Source organism: Dreissena polymorpha, chromosome 12 (assembly GCF_020536995.1).
Source record: "Dreissena polymorpha isolate Duluth1 chromosome 12, UMN_Dpol_1.0, whole genome shotgun sequence".
In the NCBI taxonomy this organism is placed as follows: Eukaryota; Metazoa; Mollusca; class Bivalvia; order Myida; family Dreissenidae; genus Dreissena; species Dreissena polymorpha.
The window spans coordinates 29,545,874-29,564,754 of record NC_068366.1 but is presented as its reverse complement, the minus strand read 5'-3'; the positions used below and the strand labels follow the sequence as shown (position 1 = coordinate 29,564,754).

General features: G+C 33.2%; 1 protein-coding gene across 1 annotated transcript; it reads left to right on the top strand.

The window, feature by feature from the left end:
• The first annotated feature begins 14,704 nt into the window (after positions 1-14,704).
• Positions 14,705-17,116, top strand: LOC127852768 (baculoviral IAP repeat-containing protein 7-B-like). Its single transcript, XM_052386728.1, has 3 exons — positions 14,705-14,814; positions 16,488-16,589; positions 16,724-17,116. The coding sequence occupies exons 1-3, from the start codon at positions 14,778-14,780 to the stop codon at positions 16,912-16,914; spliced, it is 330 nt and encodes a 109-aa protein (XP_052242688.1). The 5' UTR covers positions 14,705-14,777; the 3' UTR covers positions 16,915-17,116.
• Positions 17,117-18,881: the final 1,765 nt, after the last annotated feature.

Genomic DNA, 18,881 nt, shown 5'->3' with positions numbered 1-18,881 from the left:
GATCGCTAGGCGGACACCTCATCCACTACACCACCGCGACCTTTCTTGACAGTCTTCACCTTTCATATTTTTGTAAAAACTTAAACTAATTTGATGAACTCATAGTTGAAATGTACACTTTATTTTTGTTTAATACTTACTGAATAAATACTAACGATTGTTAATTGTTTTCATAAGCATTAGTAATTAAACCGCAGAAATGTATCAGCTAGCTTTATTATTTATATTTCGTAGTTTTTTTTAACAAATTGTTTTTATGACATTAATAATGTATGTATTGTTTCATTGGTAAGGTAATATTAATTAATTTGAAAGGCTCTTTACCATATTGGTTCGCTTCTACCTGACCTGACCCATTTTATTTGTTTACGAGATCGTAGTTTCACACTTGGCGCGAAATATACGTCATTATAAAGTGCATTATGGGATTGTTTTGGTTTTAGGTCATAATATACTAAATAGTTTCCCTATATAATTCAATGTCAAAGCGACAACTTTAAGCGAAAATAAATGCAACATGTTGCTCATAGAGACCCCCATAACCATACCTTTTCTTAAAGGCCATTCTAGGCGAAATCGATTTATGCAATAAAAAAGATATGTCATGTTCAAACCAAAAAAGAACTAGACGCTAATCAAAATCGACTGTTTTAGCAACTTTTTTTTCCGGCCGTTTCTAATTGGAATGTAACCTTTTTCAGTGCAATGCTTTACTCAAGTCTCTAAGTTTATCATATTTCAGGGATTCAGTGGTGAACACCTATTCATGCCCCACCACTATCTCTAAAAGATAAAACCCGGACATTAGTTCAAAGTGTAAAACATGCCTTCAAGTCAACTATGGTATTTTTTTAGAGAGTACAGCCCTATATGAAACGATTATTTAGTATACTGTAACCTTTAATTTAGGTAATAATATACTAAATAGTTTCCCTATATAATTCAATGTAAAAGCGACAACTTTAAGCGAAAATAAATGCAACATTTTGCACATAGAGACCCCCATAACCATACCTTTTATTAAAGGCCAGTCTAGGCGAAATTGATTTTACAATAAAAAAAATAGGTCATGCTCAAACCAAAAGAGAACTTGACGCTAATCAAAATCGACTGTTTTTGCAACTTTTTTTCCGGCCGTTTCTTATTGGAATGTAACCATTTTCAGTGCAATGCTTTACTCAAGTCTCTAAGTTGATCATATTTCAGGGATTCAGTGGTGATCACCTATTCATGCCCCACCACTATCTCTAAAAGATAAAACCCGAACATTAGTTTAAAGTGTAAAACATGCCTTCAAGTCAACTATGGTATTTTTTTTAGAGAGTACAACCCTACATGAAACGATTATTTAGAATACTGTAACCTATAAGACAACGTTTACTGTTAACATCGCAAAAAATAAGCACTTCTTGATACTTATAAACATATTTTCAATGTGCATGCCGAATTTCACATCGATCTTTCACGTAGAAATGCTTCAAATTGCATTTAATAATAACGCCTGGTAAGCCGTCTGGCTTTCGCGGTCGGAGCTTTGATCTATAAAGGGCGTTCAGGTGTAAAACGATTACCCTAAATAGTAACAACCTGTCAAAATACTGGAATATTGTTACAAGCTATCTCGAAAAAAAGAAGTTAACAACTATTAAAACATGTTTGGCTGTCTTTCCAGCACAAATTGTTGCGATTCGAGATGCTCAAGACGAGTTTTTGTACGATTTTTGCTTATTTTCCTCTAAAAATGCAGTTTTTTCTTTAAAACTCGCAATTTTCCTTAAATTCGTGAAACAAACGCATTTATTCCGTAAAACTTGCCAAAACGCGTAATACCGCGCCCCACAAATGGTGATTTTATGTAAATACAGCTACTTTGTGACTGGGCCTGGTTTGCGTTAATATAATTTAGGTCAAAATATACTAAATAGTTTCCCTATATAATTCAATGTAAAAGCGACAACTTTAAGCGAAAATAAATGCAACATTTTGCACATAGAGACTCCCATATCCATACCTCTTTTTAAAGGCCATTCTAGGCGAAATCGATTTATGCAATAAATAAGATATGTCATGTTCAAACCAAAAAAGAACTTGACGCTAATCAAAATCGACTGTTTTTGCAATTTTTTTCCGGCCGTTTCTTAGTGGAATGTAACTTTTTTCAGTGCAATGCTTTACGCAAGTCTCGTAGTTTATCGTATTTCAGGGATTCAGTGGTGAACACCTATTCATGCCCTACCACTATCTCTAAAAGATAAAACCCGAACATTAGTTTAAAGTGTAAAACATGCCTTCAAGTCAACTATGGTATTTATTTTAGAGAGTACAGCCCTATATGAAACGATTATTTAGTATACTATAAACTATAATTTAGGTCATAATATACTTAATAGTTTCTCTATATAATTCAATGTAAAAGCGACAACTTTTAGCGAAAATAAATGAAACATTTTGCACATAGACACCCTCATAACCATACCTTTTCTTAAAGGCCATTATAGGCGAAATCAATTTATAAAACAAAAAAAAGATATGTCATGTTCAAACCAAAAACGAACTTGACGCTAATCAGAATTGACTGTTTTTATAAATTTTTTCCGGCCGTTTTTTAGTGGAATGTAACCTTTTTCATTGCAATGCTTTACTCAAGTCTCTCAGTTTATCATATTTCAGGGATTCAATGGTGAACACCTATTCATGCCCCACCACTATCTCTAAAAGATAAAACACGAACATTAGTTTTAAGTGTAAAACATGCCTTCAAGTCATCTATGCTATTTTTTTTTGGATATGTGGGAGCAGTGGTCAAATGGTAGGACGCTGGCGTAGGGATCGAGAGGTCCCAGGTTCGAATCCCGCCCTGACCGCTGTAATTTCCTTGAGCAAGAAATTTGTCCCACATCTGCTCCTCTCCACCCAGGTGTATAAATGGGTACCTGTGAGGGAATTAAGCCAATGTGCCGTGGCTGCCTGGTGCGCCATATGTAAGCGGATGACTTAGATCCCAGTGATCGGGGGGTTGATTGTGAATTCGGCTGAATATGTATATAGAAGCAGACTATAAACCGAACCTTTAACCTTTAGCCAAGTCACAAAGGAGCTGTATTTACATAAAATTACTATTTTGGGGGCGCGGTATAACGCGTTCTAGCAAGTTTTACGGAATAAATGCGTTTGTTTCACGACATTAAGGAAAATTGCAAGTTTTTAAGAAAAAACTGCATTTTTAGAGGAAAAAAAGCAAAAATCGTACAAAAACTCGTCTTGAGCATCTCGAATCGCAACAATTTGTGCTGGAAAGACAGCCAAACACGTTTAAATAGTTGTTAACTACTTTTTCGAGATAGCTTGTAACAATATTCCAGTATTTTGACAGATTGTGACTATTTAGGGTAATCTTTTTACTCCTGAACGCCCTTTATAGATCTAAGCTCTGACCGCGAAAGCCAGACGGCTTACCAGGCGTTATTATTAAATGCAATTTCAAGCATTACTACGTGAAAGATCGATGTGAAATTTGGCATGCACATTGCAAATAGGTTTATAAGTATCAAGGGGTGCTTAATTTTCGCGATGTTAACAGTAAACGTTGTCTATAGGTTACAGTATACTAAATAATCGTTTCATGTAGGGCTGTACTATCCAAAAAAATACCATAGATGACTTGAAGGCATGTTTTACACTTTAAACTAATGTTCGGGTTTTATCTTTTAGAGATAGTGGTGGGGCATGAATAGGTGTTCACCACTGAATCCCGGAAATATGATAAAATAAGAGACTTGAATAAAGCATTGCACTGAAAAGGTTACATTCCACTAAGAAACGGCCGGAAAAAAAGTTGAAAAAAACAGTCGATTTTGATAAGCGTCAAGTTTTTTTTTAGTTTGAACATGACATATTTTTTTTATTTTATAAATCGATTTCGCCTAGAATGGCCTTTAAAAAAACGTACGGTTATGGGGGTCTCTATGTGCAAAATGTTGCAATTATTTTCGCTTAAAGTTGTCGCTTTTACATTGAATTATATAGGGAAACTATCTAGTATATTATGACCTAAATATAGGTTATAGTATTCTAAATAATGGTTTCATATAGGGCTGTACTCTCTAAAAAATACCATAGTTGACTTGAAGGCATGTTTTACACTTTAAACTTATGTTCGGGTTTGATGTTTTAGAGATAGTAGTAGGGCATGAATAGGTGTTCACCAATGAATCCCTGAAATATGATAAACTAAGAGACTTGAGTAAAGCATTGCAATGAAAAAGGTTACATTCCACTAAAAAACGGCCGGAAAAAAAGTTGCAAAAACAGTCAATTTTGATTAGCGTCAAGTTCGTTTTTGGTTTGAACATGACATATCTTTTTTTATTTTATAAATTGATTTCGCCTATAATGGCCTTTAAGAAAAGGTATGGTTATGGGGATGTCTATGTGCAAAATGTTGCATTTATTTTCGCTTAAAGTTGTCGCTTTTACATTGAATTATATAGAGAAACTATTAAGTATATTATGACCTAAATTATAGTTTATAGTATACTAAATAATCGTTTCATATAGGGCTGTACTCTCTAAAAAAATACCATAGCTGACTTGATTTTGTGTTTATGTTGGTTTGTATTGTGCTGTATTGTGCTGTTTTGTACTGTTTGGGCAAACGGTCACTTGCCTTAAATAAAGGACCAACTAATTGTTTTTAATGAAAATTCAATACTGCTCCAGCAGCTGGAGTTTCACTTCTTTATATTGAAGGCATGTTTTACACTTTAAACTAATGTTCGGGTTTTATCTTTTAGAGATAGTGGTAGGGCATGAATAGGTGTTCACCACTGAATCCCTGAAATACGATAAACTACGAGACTTGCGTAAAGCATTGCACTGAAAAAGGTTACATTCCACTAAGAAACGGCCGGAAAAAAAATTGCAAAAACAGTCGATTTTGATTAGCGTCAAGTTCTTTTTTGGTTTGAACATGACATATCTTTTTTATTGCATAAATCGATTTCGCCTAGAATGGCCTTTAAAAAGAGGTATGGATATGGGAGTCTCTATGTGCAAAATGTTGCATTTATTTTCGCTTAAAGTTGTCGCTTTTACATTGAATTATGTAGGGAAACTATTTAGTATATTTTGACCTAAATTATATTAACGCAAACCAGGCCCAGTCACAAAGGAGCTGTATTTACATAAAATCACCATTTGTGGGGCGCGGTATAACGCGTTTTGGCAAGTTTTACGGAATAAATGCGTTTGTTTCACGAATTTAAGGAAAATTGCGAGTTTTAAAGAAAAAACTGCATTTTCAGAGGAAAATAAGCAAAAATCGTACAAAAACTCGTCTTGAGCATCTCGAATCGCAATAATTTGTGCTGGAAAGACAGCCAAACATGTTTTAATAGTTGTTAACTTCTTTTTTTCGAGATAGCTTGTAACAATATTCCAGTATTTTGACAGGTTGTTACTATTTAGGGTAATCGTTTTACACCTGAACGCCCTTTATAGATCAAAGCTCCGACCGCGAAAGCCAGACGGCTTACCAGGCGTTATTATTAAATGCAATTTGAAGCATTTCTACGTGAAAGATCGATGTGAAATTCGGCATGCACATTGAAAATATTGTTATAAGTATCAAGAAATGCTTATTTTTCGCGATGTTAACAGTAAACGTTGTCTTATAGGTTACAGTATTCTAAATAATCGTTTCATGTAGGGTTGTACTCTCTAAAAAAAATACCATAGTTGACTTTAAGGCATGTTTTACACTTTAAACTAATGTTCGGGTTTTATCTTTTAGAGATAGTGGTGGGGCATGAATAGGTGTTCACCACTGAATCCCTGATATATGATAAACTTAGAGACTTGAGTAAAGCATTGCACTGAAAAAGGTTACATTCCAATGAGAAACGGCCGGAAAAAAAGTTGCAAAAACAGTCGATTTTGATTAGCGTCAAGTTCTTTTTTGGTTTGAGCATGACATATTTTTTTTATTGTAAAATCAATTTCGCCTAGACTGGCCTTTAAGAAAAGGTATGGTTATGGGGGTCTCTATGTGCAAAATGTTGCAATTATTTTCGCTTAAAGTTGTCGCTTTTACATTGAATTATATAGGGAAACTATTTAGTATATTATTACCTAAATTATAGGTTACAGTATACTATATAATCGTTTCATATAGGGCTGTACTCTCTAAAAAAATACCATAGTTGACTTGAAGGCATGTTTTACACTTTAAACTAATGTTCGGGTTTTATCTTTTAGAGATAGTGGTGGGGCATGAATAGGTGTTCACCATTGAATCCCGGAAATATGATAAACTTAGAGACTTGAGTAAAGCATTGCACTGAAAAAGGTTACATTCCAATAAGAAACGGCCGGAAAAAAAGTTGCAAAAACAGTCGATTTTGATTAGCGTCAAGTTCTTTTTTGGTTTGAGCATGACATATTTTTTTTATTGTAAAATCAATTTCGCCTAGACTGGCCTTTAAGAAAAGGTATGGTTATAGGGGTCTCTATGTGCAAAATGTTGCATTTATTTTCGCTTAAAGTTGTCGCTTTTACATTGAATTATATAGGGAAACTATTTAGTATATTATTACCTAAATTATAGGTTACAGTATACTATATAATCGTTTCATATAGGGCTGTACTCTCTAAAAAGATACCATAGTTGACTTGAAGGCATGTTTTACACTTTAAACTAATGTTCGGGTTTTATCTTTTAGAGATAGTGGTGGGGCATAAATAGGTGTTCACCACTGAATCCCTGAAATATGATAAACTTAGAGACTTGAGTAAAGCATTGCACTGAAAAAGGTTACATTCCACTGAGAAACGGCCGTAAAAAAAAGTTGCAAAAACAGTCGATTTTGATTAGCGTCAAGTTCTTTTTTGGTTTGAACATGACATATCTTTTTTATTGCATAAATCGATTTCGCCTAGAATGGCCTTTAAGAAAAGGTATGGTTATGGGGGTCTCTATGAGCAACATGTTGCATTTATTTTCGCTTAAAGTTGTCGCTTTGACATTGAATTAAATAAGGAAACTATTTAGTATATTATGACCTAAAACCAAAACAATCCCATAATGCACTTTATAATGACGTATATTTCGCGCCAAGTGTGAAACTACGATTTCGTAAACAAATAAAATGGGTCAGGTCAGGTAGAAGCGAACCAATATGGTAAAGAGCCTTTCAAATTAATTAATATTACCTTACCAATGAAACAATACATAAATTATTAATGTCATAAAAACAATTTGTTAAAAAAAAAACTACGAAATATAAATAATAAAGCTAGCTGATACATTTCTGCGGTTTAATTACTAATGCTTATGAAAACAATTAACAATCGTTAGTATTTATTCAGTAAGTATTAAACAAAAATAAAGTGTACATTTCAACTATGAGTTCATCAAATTAGTTTAAGTTTTTACAAAAATATGAAAGGTGAAGACTGTCAAGAAAGGTCGCGGTGGTGTAGTGGATGAGGTGTCCGCCTAGCGATCGGGAGTTTGTGGGTTCGATTCCTACTCAGGGAGCGTTCTAATTATCTCCTCCATAGACATTAAGCACTGGTTCTTCCCAGGAAACTGACTCGACAGTGTCCATATCTGCCAGTAATATCCGCGAGGGAAGTTCGGCAGTATTGAAAGATAGATAGATAGAAAGAGTTCAAGGATGAGCGCAGTGATTTTTTTACCTGCGAGTCCTGCGTCCTATACTCACAAAAACCTCTGGGGATGCAAAGTTTCGAATAATGCGAGTCCCAAAAATGCATTGAAATTTCTCAAAAAATAATATAATTTAATATTTGGACTTATTCTTTCAATTCGCGGACTCATAGATTTGCAAGTCCCAGGACTCGGTAGATCTTCTTGAATGCTCTGAGCTTTTATAAGTACATACGTACAGCTCAGAGTTCCTTTTGTTTACCCATTTTTTAATGTTAAAAAATATGTCTCACGTATGTCTATAAAATCGAGTTAAATCAACCGAATACATCGTTACAAACACAATACCTGTTATTAACTATATCAATTTGCGAATGAATAGTGCAGAAATACTCAAAACAAAAACTTCATACAAAAACCGTTATCAAACCGAATGCCGAAGTTTTGAATTGACGTTTCGATCTATCTTACGGATGTTCCGGAGATAGTCGGTATATTACGATTGGTAGATTAGACACGAGATCTATCTCGCCGAGGATTCCGGAGATAGTCTATAGCGTATTTTCGATTTCGGAATTACTCGAATGTCCATTGCAAAACATATACATTTAAATGAACCATTGATGTGTTTGAAACTTTAGATTAATATCAATATTATGCGAGCATAACATATCATGTTAGTTGTTTTAATTTGCGCATTATGGATATATTTACGATCTTTTTGTGTTTATTTATGCCAGAAAATAGTTTATGTGGCTAATATTTCGGATTGAACTGCCGCCCGGATTATGGGCGGGGGACTTGACATGGAAATGCCGTGAGCAGTTGCAACTCCCAGCGACCGAGGGTCAATAGCTGGGAGTTGTATTATTGCAACTACAGTACAGGACTCGGATGAGACAATTTGTAAAAATATCACTGGATGAGCGGATGGTCGGTTCATCCCGGAGATGTTCAACATCAACTAGGGGAAAAAGTAGGAAATATGTCGGGATTTGCATCATTAAGCTAAATCCCTGGTGCTTCAAACTGCGAGAGAGTGCTTGCAAACATGTATGTCAAAGTTGACATTGACAACTCCCCACCCACTATTGATTAGTTATTAAAATGCTCATGAAAAAGCATTAAAGAACGTTTTTTACTTGAAAACACATGTAATTATTTAAACGTGTAAAAAACAATGAATAATTACTATCAAAAACGTGCCTTTAAACTTATATTTTAAATTAAATCTTACCATCCGCTTGCCGTACTTCAGAGAGAGCGCCATCTTGGATTACGTCACGCGAGAGACAAATTGGATTATCAAAAAATTAGTAGGAACAAAAAATTGATTTTTTTATATTTCACATTTTGTTGGTGCTTTTTTTCTAGTATGATGAATTGATCAACAAATATTGAAAAACAAAAGAAAAAATAGTTATATATAGCGGCATTAAAGTTGTGCATGCGTTAAAAGTGCGGTCTCCCTTATGCATAGTATATGCACACAAAAAATATACAAGGGTTGATATTAAAAAGTCTATTATAATTATTATAATTAATAAATCAATAAAAGAACAATAGAGAACAAATTATTTACCTAATTTAAGATACAATTTAATCATCCCGTGCTTGGAAATTCGAAATTGCATATTTACGCTGATTAATTAGGAAGGTAAATATTAAGCGGACCAAAAATGTCCCCCTAATCTAGCGGTATCCTTAATGCAGTTAATATAATACAACTGGTCTCCATAGAGAAGATGTTCTAGATATATAAATATATAAATATATAAGTATATATATATATATATATATTATATATATATAATATATATATCTATATATATATATATATATATTCTATATTTTTTTTTTTTTTTTTTTTTTTTTTTTCTTTTTTTTTTTTTTTTTCTTTATTCTATCTCTCTATCTCTCTTTTTTCTTTTTTTTTTTCTTTCTTTCTTTCTGTCTTTCTCTTTCTCTCTTTTCTCTCTCTCTTTCTTCTTTCTCTTTTTCTCTCTCTTTGTCCCTAGCCCTCCGCCCCCTCTCCCTTTCTCCCCGCCGGAATCTTTGATTTATTTCTTTTTTTATTAAAAGGATTCTTCTTACTGTATAATACACCAATTATACTTCATATTATTCACCTCACGTTGCCACATTAAGTTGGATATTGTACTCTTTTTTATATTAGTTTAATAATTATAACAACATATGATATATGTATGTGTAGTTTTAACTGTTATTTTTTACAGGTTGTATAACTCATCGTGTCTAAAATGCTGCTGGACATTCTCGATGAACGGGTCCCCTTTGACTTCTCTTGCAAACAGGACGGAAACCACCTGCAGTGTTCTGTCCAGGGATCAACGTGCACTTCCCAGTTACGCAGTCCTCCATCGCAGGCGAAACAACGCACATGGTCACCCACTCCTGTAAAAACAAAACAAAAATACATATCCTTGTTATTTCAAACAAGATAAAATTAAATTCATATGTTCAATCTCACTCCAAGCAACATGCATTATGATATATATCAAGGTAGTGTATCCGCACCAAATATTATTCACTTTAACTATCAAATGAATTCATTCACAATAATAACACTGCGGCGCTCGACTGAATTAATTTCTTAATTTTGTTGCAAATTAAGTTTTCACTTTCTTTCCAAAGAATCATCAACGCTCAATAAACCATAATAATAAAAACATAAGTGCAAATATCACATTTAACGCATACAAATATAGTCTGCGTAAATACATATGCATACGATTAAAATCATTGCTATGTAAAATGCATATCAAAATAAAACAATTATAGCATCATAAAAAAATCTTATATACAATTTGATATTTACAACAGAATGTTACGCTGTGCAAATGTTAATTACAACGTTCGGCTGTTTTTCTCTTATTTCATTGACCGCTATAATTATTCCACATGTTAAACAGCCAACGATCAGATATCAGTGCCCTTAAACACACTTATCATTTCTGGGGAAAAAAGAAAATTTTACAGTAAAACGGACCGGGCCGAATTCAACCGTTTAGATTGAATGCATTCCACGATAAATGCCGATATTACAGACATCGAACATTAACGCAGCAATTTGTACCTTATGCTAACTATTTATACTTAATTAAAGTGTTTATCGATTAGTTCAAATCATGGATAACATGGGTGACGAACTTGTATGGAACTTCCGTATCTAATCATACTGACAGTGGTACAGTAAGAAATAAATCAGATATCCTTAATTGTTCTACGATGTGTTATGTAGTGATTTGTTGTTTGACACCATAATCTGAATAATTATACACAAACATTGTATTCAATAGACAGTGCATGGCATACTGACAGTTGGACACATCTTGGCAAAGTTACTAACGTGTAAGTGTGGCTTTTAATGCCATAATGCATTTCCGGAGTATGTTTAAGGTTTCAAATGGTTCATATTACCTTTGGAATATAGTCCAGCATCTGCGAGTTGTTCAGGCGATATATCCGATTGAAAGTTTGCATTTTGAAAGGTTTCCAAACGTGTGTCAATCGTTGATTTTTCTGAATGTCGATAAGGCTTGGCATTAACTGAAACAGAAATGCAATTTGCGGATTCGTGAAAGTAATTTAAAAAAAAAGATAACCGACATGTCCGTTAAACTATTTTAACATCACTTTTAAGAATATGAACTTTTATATCACATATATTAGTTTATTGAACAGCTTATTATATGAGTGCCTGACAGACTGATGATAACATTTTACGAACCACCAAACAACGTATTATTTATGAATATTCTATGAACATAGCATGCTTTAAAAGAGAGGAATCCAATTTTAATGTATGTTTACCTTGGTTCCGCTTCAACTCCGTGTACTGAGGATGCAATGCTACTTGATCAAAGGAGGGCATCTGTAGTTAACTTAATAACAATGGGAAACATTCGCAGCTAATGTAAACAACAATATTTCAAAGCGATACAACGGAAACTGATGGTTATCAAGACAATCAATCAATATTATATTTTGCATTAAAAAGGCAAGATATTGCGTGCATGCGATTTAAATTCATTTCTTATTTGCGTTAGGAGAAAGATATCGTTGTTACTTCCACGAGGACTTGTACCCAAAGTTTGAGCTTATTGCCATTTACTTGATGTTTATAGATTAAAGTTTTGTATTCGTCCAGTGTTATGTTTTGAATATTTTATATGATATTTGATATGAGTAATTGTAGGCTTATTCATTAATTTTTGTATATGATATTATTTATATAATCATGTTACATCTTGAAACTACAAATAAACAATTGCAACCTATATTTCCATTCTAGCGTTATGTAATATCTCTTTTAATGAGCATATGTTTAGAATTGTGTACATGCAAACATTGTGTGTAAGAAAAACCAGTTGCTAATTATACAATTATGAATAGTAGAGATGCTTCATCGGTGATGACTCACCTTTATGTTGTCTTTATAATTTCTTTTACCAGTAGTCATTGCTATAAGATAGTCATTTTAAATAATTACATGTATTTGCTGGAGCTCTTTGGGTGCATGTAACAATTTCAGATATTGGCATGTTGAACATTTAAGATAGTGGTATAATACTTATGTATTAGTATGGATGATTTTTAAATAAACGTATAACAAAACGTCCATCTTATATTGATCGGATTCTTATGTCAACGGGATATTTTTTACTATTTATCTATCTAGTATGCCTGTATGTGGCTGTGTTTATTTAAATAGATACGCGTACTTGAAATATTAATAACTGACTATTTTAGGACGTATCGGTACTTGATTCTCTGAATTCTTTTTAACACAACGGTATATTTGTGTGAAACAAATTATTAAAATAGAGTACAAATTATAGTCAGTTGCTAGTATTGGCTTACTTTATTAGTGTACTATGAAAATATCGCATATATAAAAGAGTTTCAATAATTGGAATAAACATAATTGCATATAAATATAGTGTTTATAATAGTCGTTTAATTGTTTGCATATATCCCACAAACACTTTCCTTCACAGTGTTGAAAACAATATTTTTGTTCAAAACAAACACAATCTAGACAAAAAGGAATCTTTCCAAAATTCAAACTCCATTGTCGTGTCCGGAATACACTTCACTTGCGGTTCCATCTATTTCAGCGTAAACCGGTCGCCTTTTACAAAAAAGCTTAGTTACATATCGTTAAACATTTAAAAGCAGAGTGGCGGATGTTAACCGTTATTCGCATGACTTTTCCGATAAACATATAGCCATACCCATCCAGGCTTATTTTTGTCTGCCCGCGTCATATATTTTCGCGATGCATGCATGGACCACTTGAGCTACATAGACACTTCGACAAATGATATATCACACGTATATTCATACCTCGGGAAAAATACGCTGGGAAAGCCATTATTTTGTAGCGCATTGATCACTATCTTCTTAATTAATAAGCTTTTCACCGCAAAATACGACTTTTTGCTCTAATTTGATTGTCTTCCTGTTTTCTGTTTCCAGGCCTTAAGGGAATGAGCCATAGTCTTAGACTGGTTTACCACAAATCGCGATAATTTTTTCCAAACACAAATTTGGTAAATATTACCCGCCTAAAATGTAAAGCATGAATACCGATTTATTTTGATTCTAATCGCTTCAATATACTCGAGATCTTATATTAATTATTTTCCTCGTAAATCAGTTTACGCTTGTCCGTATGCTCGCGTTATCGCTCTTCCTGCGGTTTTGCAATTGCGCCACTCGATGGGCTATTTACATGTCAGATTCTGTGACCCAAAATCCATTCGCTCTAAGAAGCAGTTAACATGTGATCATGAGCGATATTGTAGTAAGTTGTGGTTTAAATCCACCAGAAACACTTTTATTTACAAAATTGATCAATATTCCGAATTAACTTTTCAGTATTTTAGCTTATTTTAACATGTTCACTCCTCGTCTGCTCGCACTTTGCCAATTAGCTGTTTGGTTACATACCACTATATAAAGATTAAGCCTTAAACCGCTTAATTAAATACTGTTGGATTTTCGTATTTATGAATTGCTTTAAATTGCTTTTTTGTGACGACAGAATGTAAAGAAAGCAACAAAAGTTTGCGAAAAAAACTGTGAGATACCTATATACATTGTTTGTTAAATATTTCAATTGCAAATATGTATGTTGTCCCTCAGTTCTACACCATTGTACATTGATAATCCTGACAATAAAAATTGATTTGAAACATACATGTGACATTATTTTCATAGCCTATGTTAAATTAGGTTATGCAAGAATCAACAGCTTTTTAGTTGAATTGAGGTATAATAAAAACAATCTCTGTCCTGTGATCTGGTTCCTAAAGGATGATCTAAACAACGCTTCCACTTAAAGGATCAATACCCAGTCTTCCGAAACGCTTAGCGGGCACCTTATCTATTACGCCGCAGCCACCGAACTATTTTTTAATTCTAGTGGCTAAATAAGTACACAATTATAATATATTAGATCTTAAACATTGGTAGATGTAAAATGCTTCATCTAGCAAATAAATAAGATTTAATTGTTTGGATGCATTATTTTTGTATTGAAACTATTATAATGTCTTTACACAATAATGTCAAAAATTTGATTGCATTACATGGTTATCAGATAAGCTTTTGCCCGTAAATTAGGCAGCACCTATTATTATATTATGGATTTTTATGTGTTTATAAACGCATGTTTTGTCAAAATAACATAAGGTAAATAAGGCAAGACCATCAGGTCCGAGATAATTGAGGTTTGTGCCAGGCCTACTACCTGAATACGAGCAGGAACTTTATATTGCAATGTAACCTTTTCATTTTGCATTTTTAAAATATGGTTTCTTATTTTATCATATTCAAGGATTTAATAGTGAACACATATGCGTATCCTATGAATTTCTCCAAAAGATTACACCATAACAACAGTTTAACGCGCAAAACATGACTCGAGTAAATGTGATGATTGTTTTTTTGAGAGTTGAGCCACTATATTACTCGATTATAAAGTATAATGTAACCTACAAGGAAGCAGGGGAGACAACCAGAATATTAGTTGTTATAGTTTCGAAATCGAAAGAGGCTTCTTAAAATTTTAATTAAATTAATGAGAAATAAATGCGGATTAAGAAATTTTACCGACAGTAAGCCATATCTTTTGTTGATAGGTTTAAAATACGTATTTAAATAATTTCAGTAAATGTTTGTGTCGTGTGTAATGTGGAGCTGCTGATAATCATTATATTTCGATTTTATACCAAAGTTTTATTTGCAAATACGGCCGATGTCAGAGAATCTTGACCAGTAAAAGTGTGAATAGGTTTACCTGCTGTCCGCTGCAATGTGACTGACATATGTCGAACAACATGCCAGAAAATAACATAAATTCGTTAACCTTTATTGTTATAACATCCGCAAATCATTCAGTTGAAACTTGAAGACGCATACACGCGGGTAACACTTTTTATCTTTTAATTAAATGTGGTTTCGTTCGTAAACGGTATCGAAATATCGTTGACACACTGCAACAATTTATATTTTACATAGTCGAATAATCATTAAATCACTATACATATACATGTTTGTCAATCTATTATGTGATTATGGGTGTTGACAGTGTAGTAAAGTAAGGTCACGTCCAACAGCCTTGCTGTTGGGCTAGCTCTTAAGCGACGTGGTTAAAGTGTCGGACTACCACTCTGGAGGTCGTGGGTTCAATCCCCGGCCTGAGCTCAGTATTTTCACATTAACAGTATTTAAATTGGGATACCAATTTATCTATAAATATAAACATTTGTGAAATTTCCAAAAATATGTTTATAATGATTGAACTTGGATAGCCCATTTGGACAGCACGTGCATACTAAGCAATGTGTGATTTAAAGCTCACCGAACCTATAGTTTAGTCTGGAATTAGAAAAAATGGTTGTATTTGTAACTAAACCTTAACATCGTTGCGTTGAACTTTAAATGTAATGTCGATGTACGACAATATTAACCTACATCTGTCAACTGAATTAGAATTAGAGCTACAATTTATTAATGTTATAAATAATATAACTATTTAAGGCTTAACAACTGTCCAACTTTCTGATGCATGATATAGGTAAACAAGCCATTTGGTGGTTAAGCTATATATTTCTATACATATAATAATGTATAAGTACAAATAAGTGTTCATTGATATGTTATGAAATAAAGTTAAGTATTAAGTCCATTACTCAATGTAAAGTGCACTAAATTATGTTTACACACTGGGTTGCGTCACGGGACTTTCATGGTATGAATTTCAGTCAATTATAAAACACAAATAGTTTATATTTAATTATGTAAATAATGATTCTGTAGAATCATTTTATTTGTTTTAAAGAAGCAATAACGTTCCCTACGATTTATTTGTAAAGGATGATCATATATCTTATCATCTTTTATATTGCTACACACATCAAGCGAATTTCTTTTTTAATGCATACATGCATGAACATTAAATGTTAATTTTTACTACAGGGATACTCTTATTAATTACTAAAGATAACATAATATAAAACACGTCGTACAAGATCACGTTTATAGTCAGAATATTTGTTTTACATTTGTCTCAAGAACAAATCACAAGATACGTTAGATAAACTGCTGAAAGTCTTTTCCAGGAATTATACAAAGCTTTTATGACATAATATATCTTTGAAATTTTATATAACTAGTATGTGTTAACTTTTTTCTCAGCATCATATCAACACGAAAAACATATGTTATTGTTGTTGTTTTTGTGTTTATTATAATAATAATTATTATTATTATTCATTGTCATTTCCAGGAACTATACCAATCATTGCTGACGTCATCGCTTTCATCAAAATAATGAAAATTCAAGGAACTGACGCAGATAGTGACAAGATCAGTCAAGATTGCTTTCATGGTAACGGTTTTTAGTGTATTTGCTTGAAATGACCATTGCACCATGTGAGCATTACAGTTAGCATATGCAATTCATAATTTAGCTGCGTATATAATTACATCTATTGGACTGCAACATCTGTAATACTATTTCAGAAGAACCAATTACAGAAAACCAGCGACTGAAGAACTTACTTCTGTGCATGAGATGTGAGTCCAAAGACGCCAATGTCCTTTTCCTTCCATGTGCCCACCACCGGATGTGCACGGACTGCGCACGTGGAATCAAAACATGTCCGGTCTGTCAGGAGACGATACAAACAAGCGTCCAAACATTCCTATCCTAGATTGTTCTGAAATACTCAAAGATATTAAGGTTACTTGAAAAATATAAAAGAAAATAATAAACACACTATTCAGATAATATAACTGACAAGAATGGTTTCACAACTTTTTCAACGTATGTTCCTTTATGCTATAGCACACAATCATCTAACATGTTTTATGATTAAGTGTTAAACAATTTATAAAATAAACGTATACTGCTTTTGTGGAATGCTCTCGTTACTTTACGAAATGTTAGTAGAAGTCGTAGTGACGTCGCAACCAAAATGGACGCGTTGCGAGTAGACGCCGAGTTAGACGCTTTTCGCCCGTGTTTTGTTGGACGACATCCCGGAGGATGTGTTTATGTCACGATATAGGAACACAGACAGTGTTCGAAAAAAGGTTAACTTGGTTTGCGATGATTTAGAGCATACTGCCCGCAGCAAATCGATTTCTGTTAAAACTAAAGTAATTTAATACTTGACGAGGTGATCAATTCTCTAAATGTATATTTTGTTGTGCGTGCTTTCGATAATTGTTCTTTAAACGCTGACTACTTTCCTAAAAACAGTTTGTATTTGGACCAATAAGTCAGTTACTGCCTATTGGTTATGATTGTGACAAAGACACCCAACAAATATTGTAATTTACAAAGTGACTATTATTTCCGTCAAAATCAAACATCCATATTGATTATGTAGTGATTAAATTATATTGGTCGACAACAGTTGAATTACATGCGCTTTCTGTCGCTCTAATCATTTGTGCATTAAATGATTACTGTGGCTGTAATAAAACAATGTATGGCTCGAATTAAACCGTTGACTTTGCATTGTAGATTTTTTTAAATATTAAATAATAACGAATAATGTACTTGAATCATACGATGTTTTCAATTCATTGCTTTTGTTGAACAAATGACGGATTAATAACAGTGTCGGTAACTTAAAGAGTGTTAAATCTTGAATTGCGGTGCATTGTTCTTTTACTTTTCATTTGGAATTGTACTAGAATTTAAATGTTTTTTCTTTGATGAATATGTCATGTTTGTGTTAGTGGATCAACGAATGTTTATCGCTAAAGAATTGCCAGCGTACACAAACTGTTTTCAAAAGGAAAATAAGGATCGCGATGGAAGCTAATTTTGTGATTAGAGCAAGAGGCAGTAGTTGTTTGGATTTTATAAAGTATATGTCAGTTAGTAAAAAATGTGGTAATAGAACAATTTGTATCGACAACAAATAACAATATCGGCAAGGACAAATGCTGCATGATGCCGGACGTATGGGTTCACATTTCAGTTAATTTAATCTGTTTTAGGCTATTGTTGTAAATAATTGTATGCTACGATTGTGATTTCCTCATGCCTTTTTATTATAAATGTTGCAGGATAAAAACAATACCATGTTTATGCCAGTTGATACTTATATTTATCCGTATCGTCTTAGAAGGCAAGCCTCGCAGTGTAAACGTTTCTTCAACAAATTCAAGTACACAATGACCTTTACCTAGTATTTTGTCATGTTTGTTTCAAAAACCATCACTGCACAAAAGGCAGACATTTTTATTTATGGTATTTAGACAATAAATGCGTAGTTGTTTATTGATTTAAGGCATAAGTGGTTTTCTTTGATCTGTGTAACAAGATGGCGCCATGACGTTACACTGTTATTGTTCGTGCGTGGTAATTCCTAGAAAACATTTTTTCTCTATAAATACTCAAAAACTAGAGTTTTCCCAGATATGACAAATATGACAACGCTAGATCACAATCTATTTCATTAACATGTGAAATGTCATTACATTCTCGGCTAGAAGCCGCAACTTAACGAAAGTAAGCCCCCATAAACATTCAATATAAGACGTGTAATATATCAATATTTCCATATTTTGAAATTCGGGAATGTAATTTATGAGTCAGGGGTTTCCACACATGTCTCAGACAGTTTCCCACAATTTCCCAACGGGTTTCACACAGGTTATACGC

Coding starts and splice junctions, on each gene's coding strand:
- LOC127852768 (XM_052386728.1), top strand. CDS start 14,778: ATGAGAAATAAATGCGGATTAAGAAATTTTACCGACA. Junction 14,815..16,487: donor ATTAAGAAATTTTACCGACA/GTAAGCCATATC, acceptor TGTCATTTCCAG/GAACTATACCAATCATTGCT. Junction 16,590..16,723: donor CAGTCAAGATTGCTTTCATG/GTAACGGTTTTT, acceptor ATACTATTTCAG/AAGAACCAATTACAGAAAAC.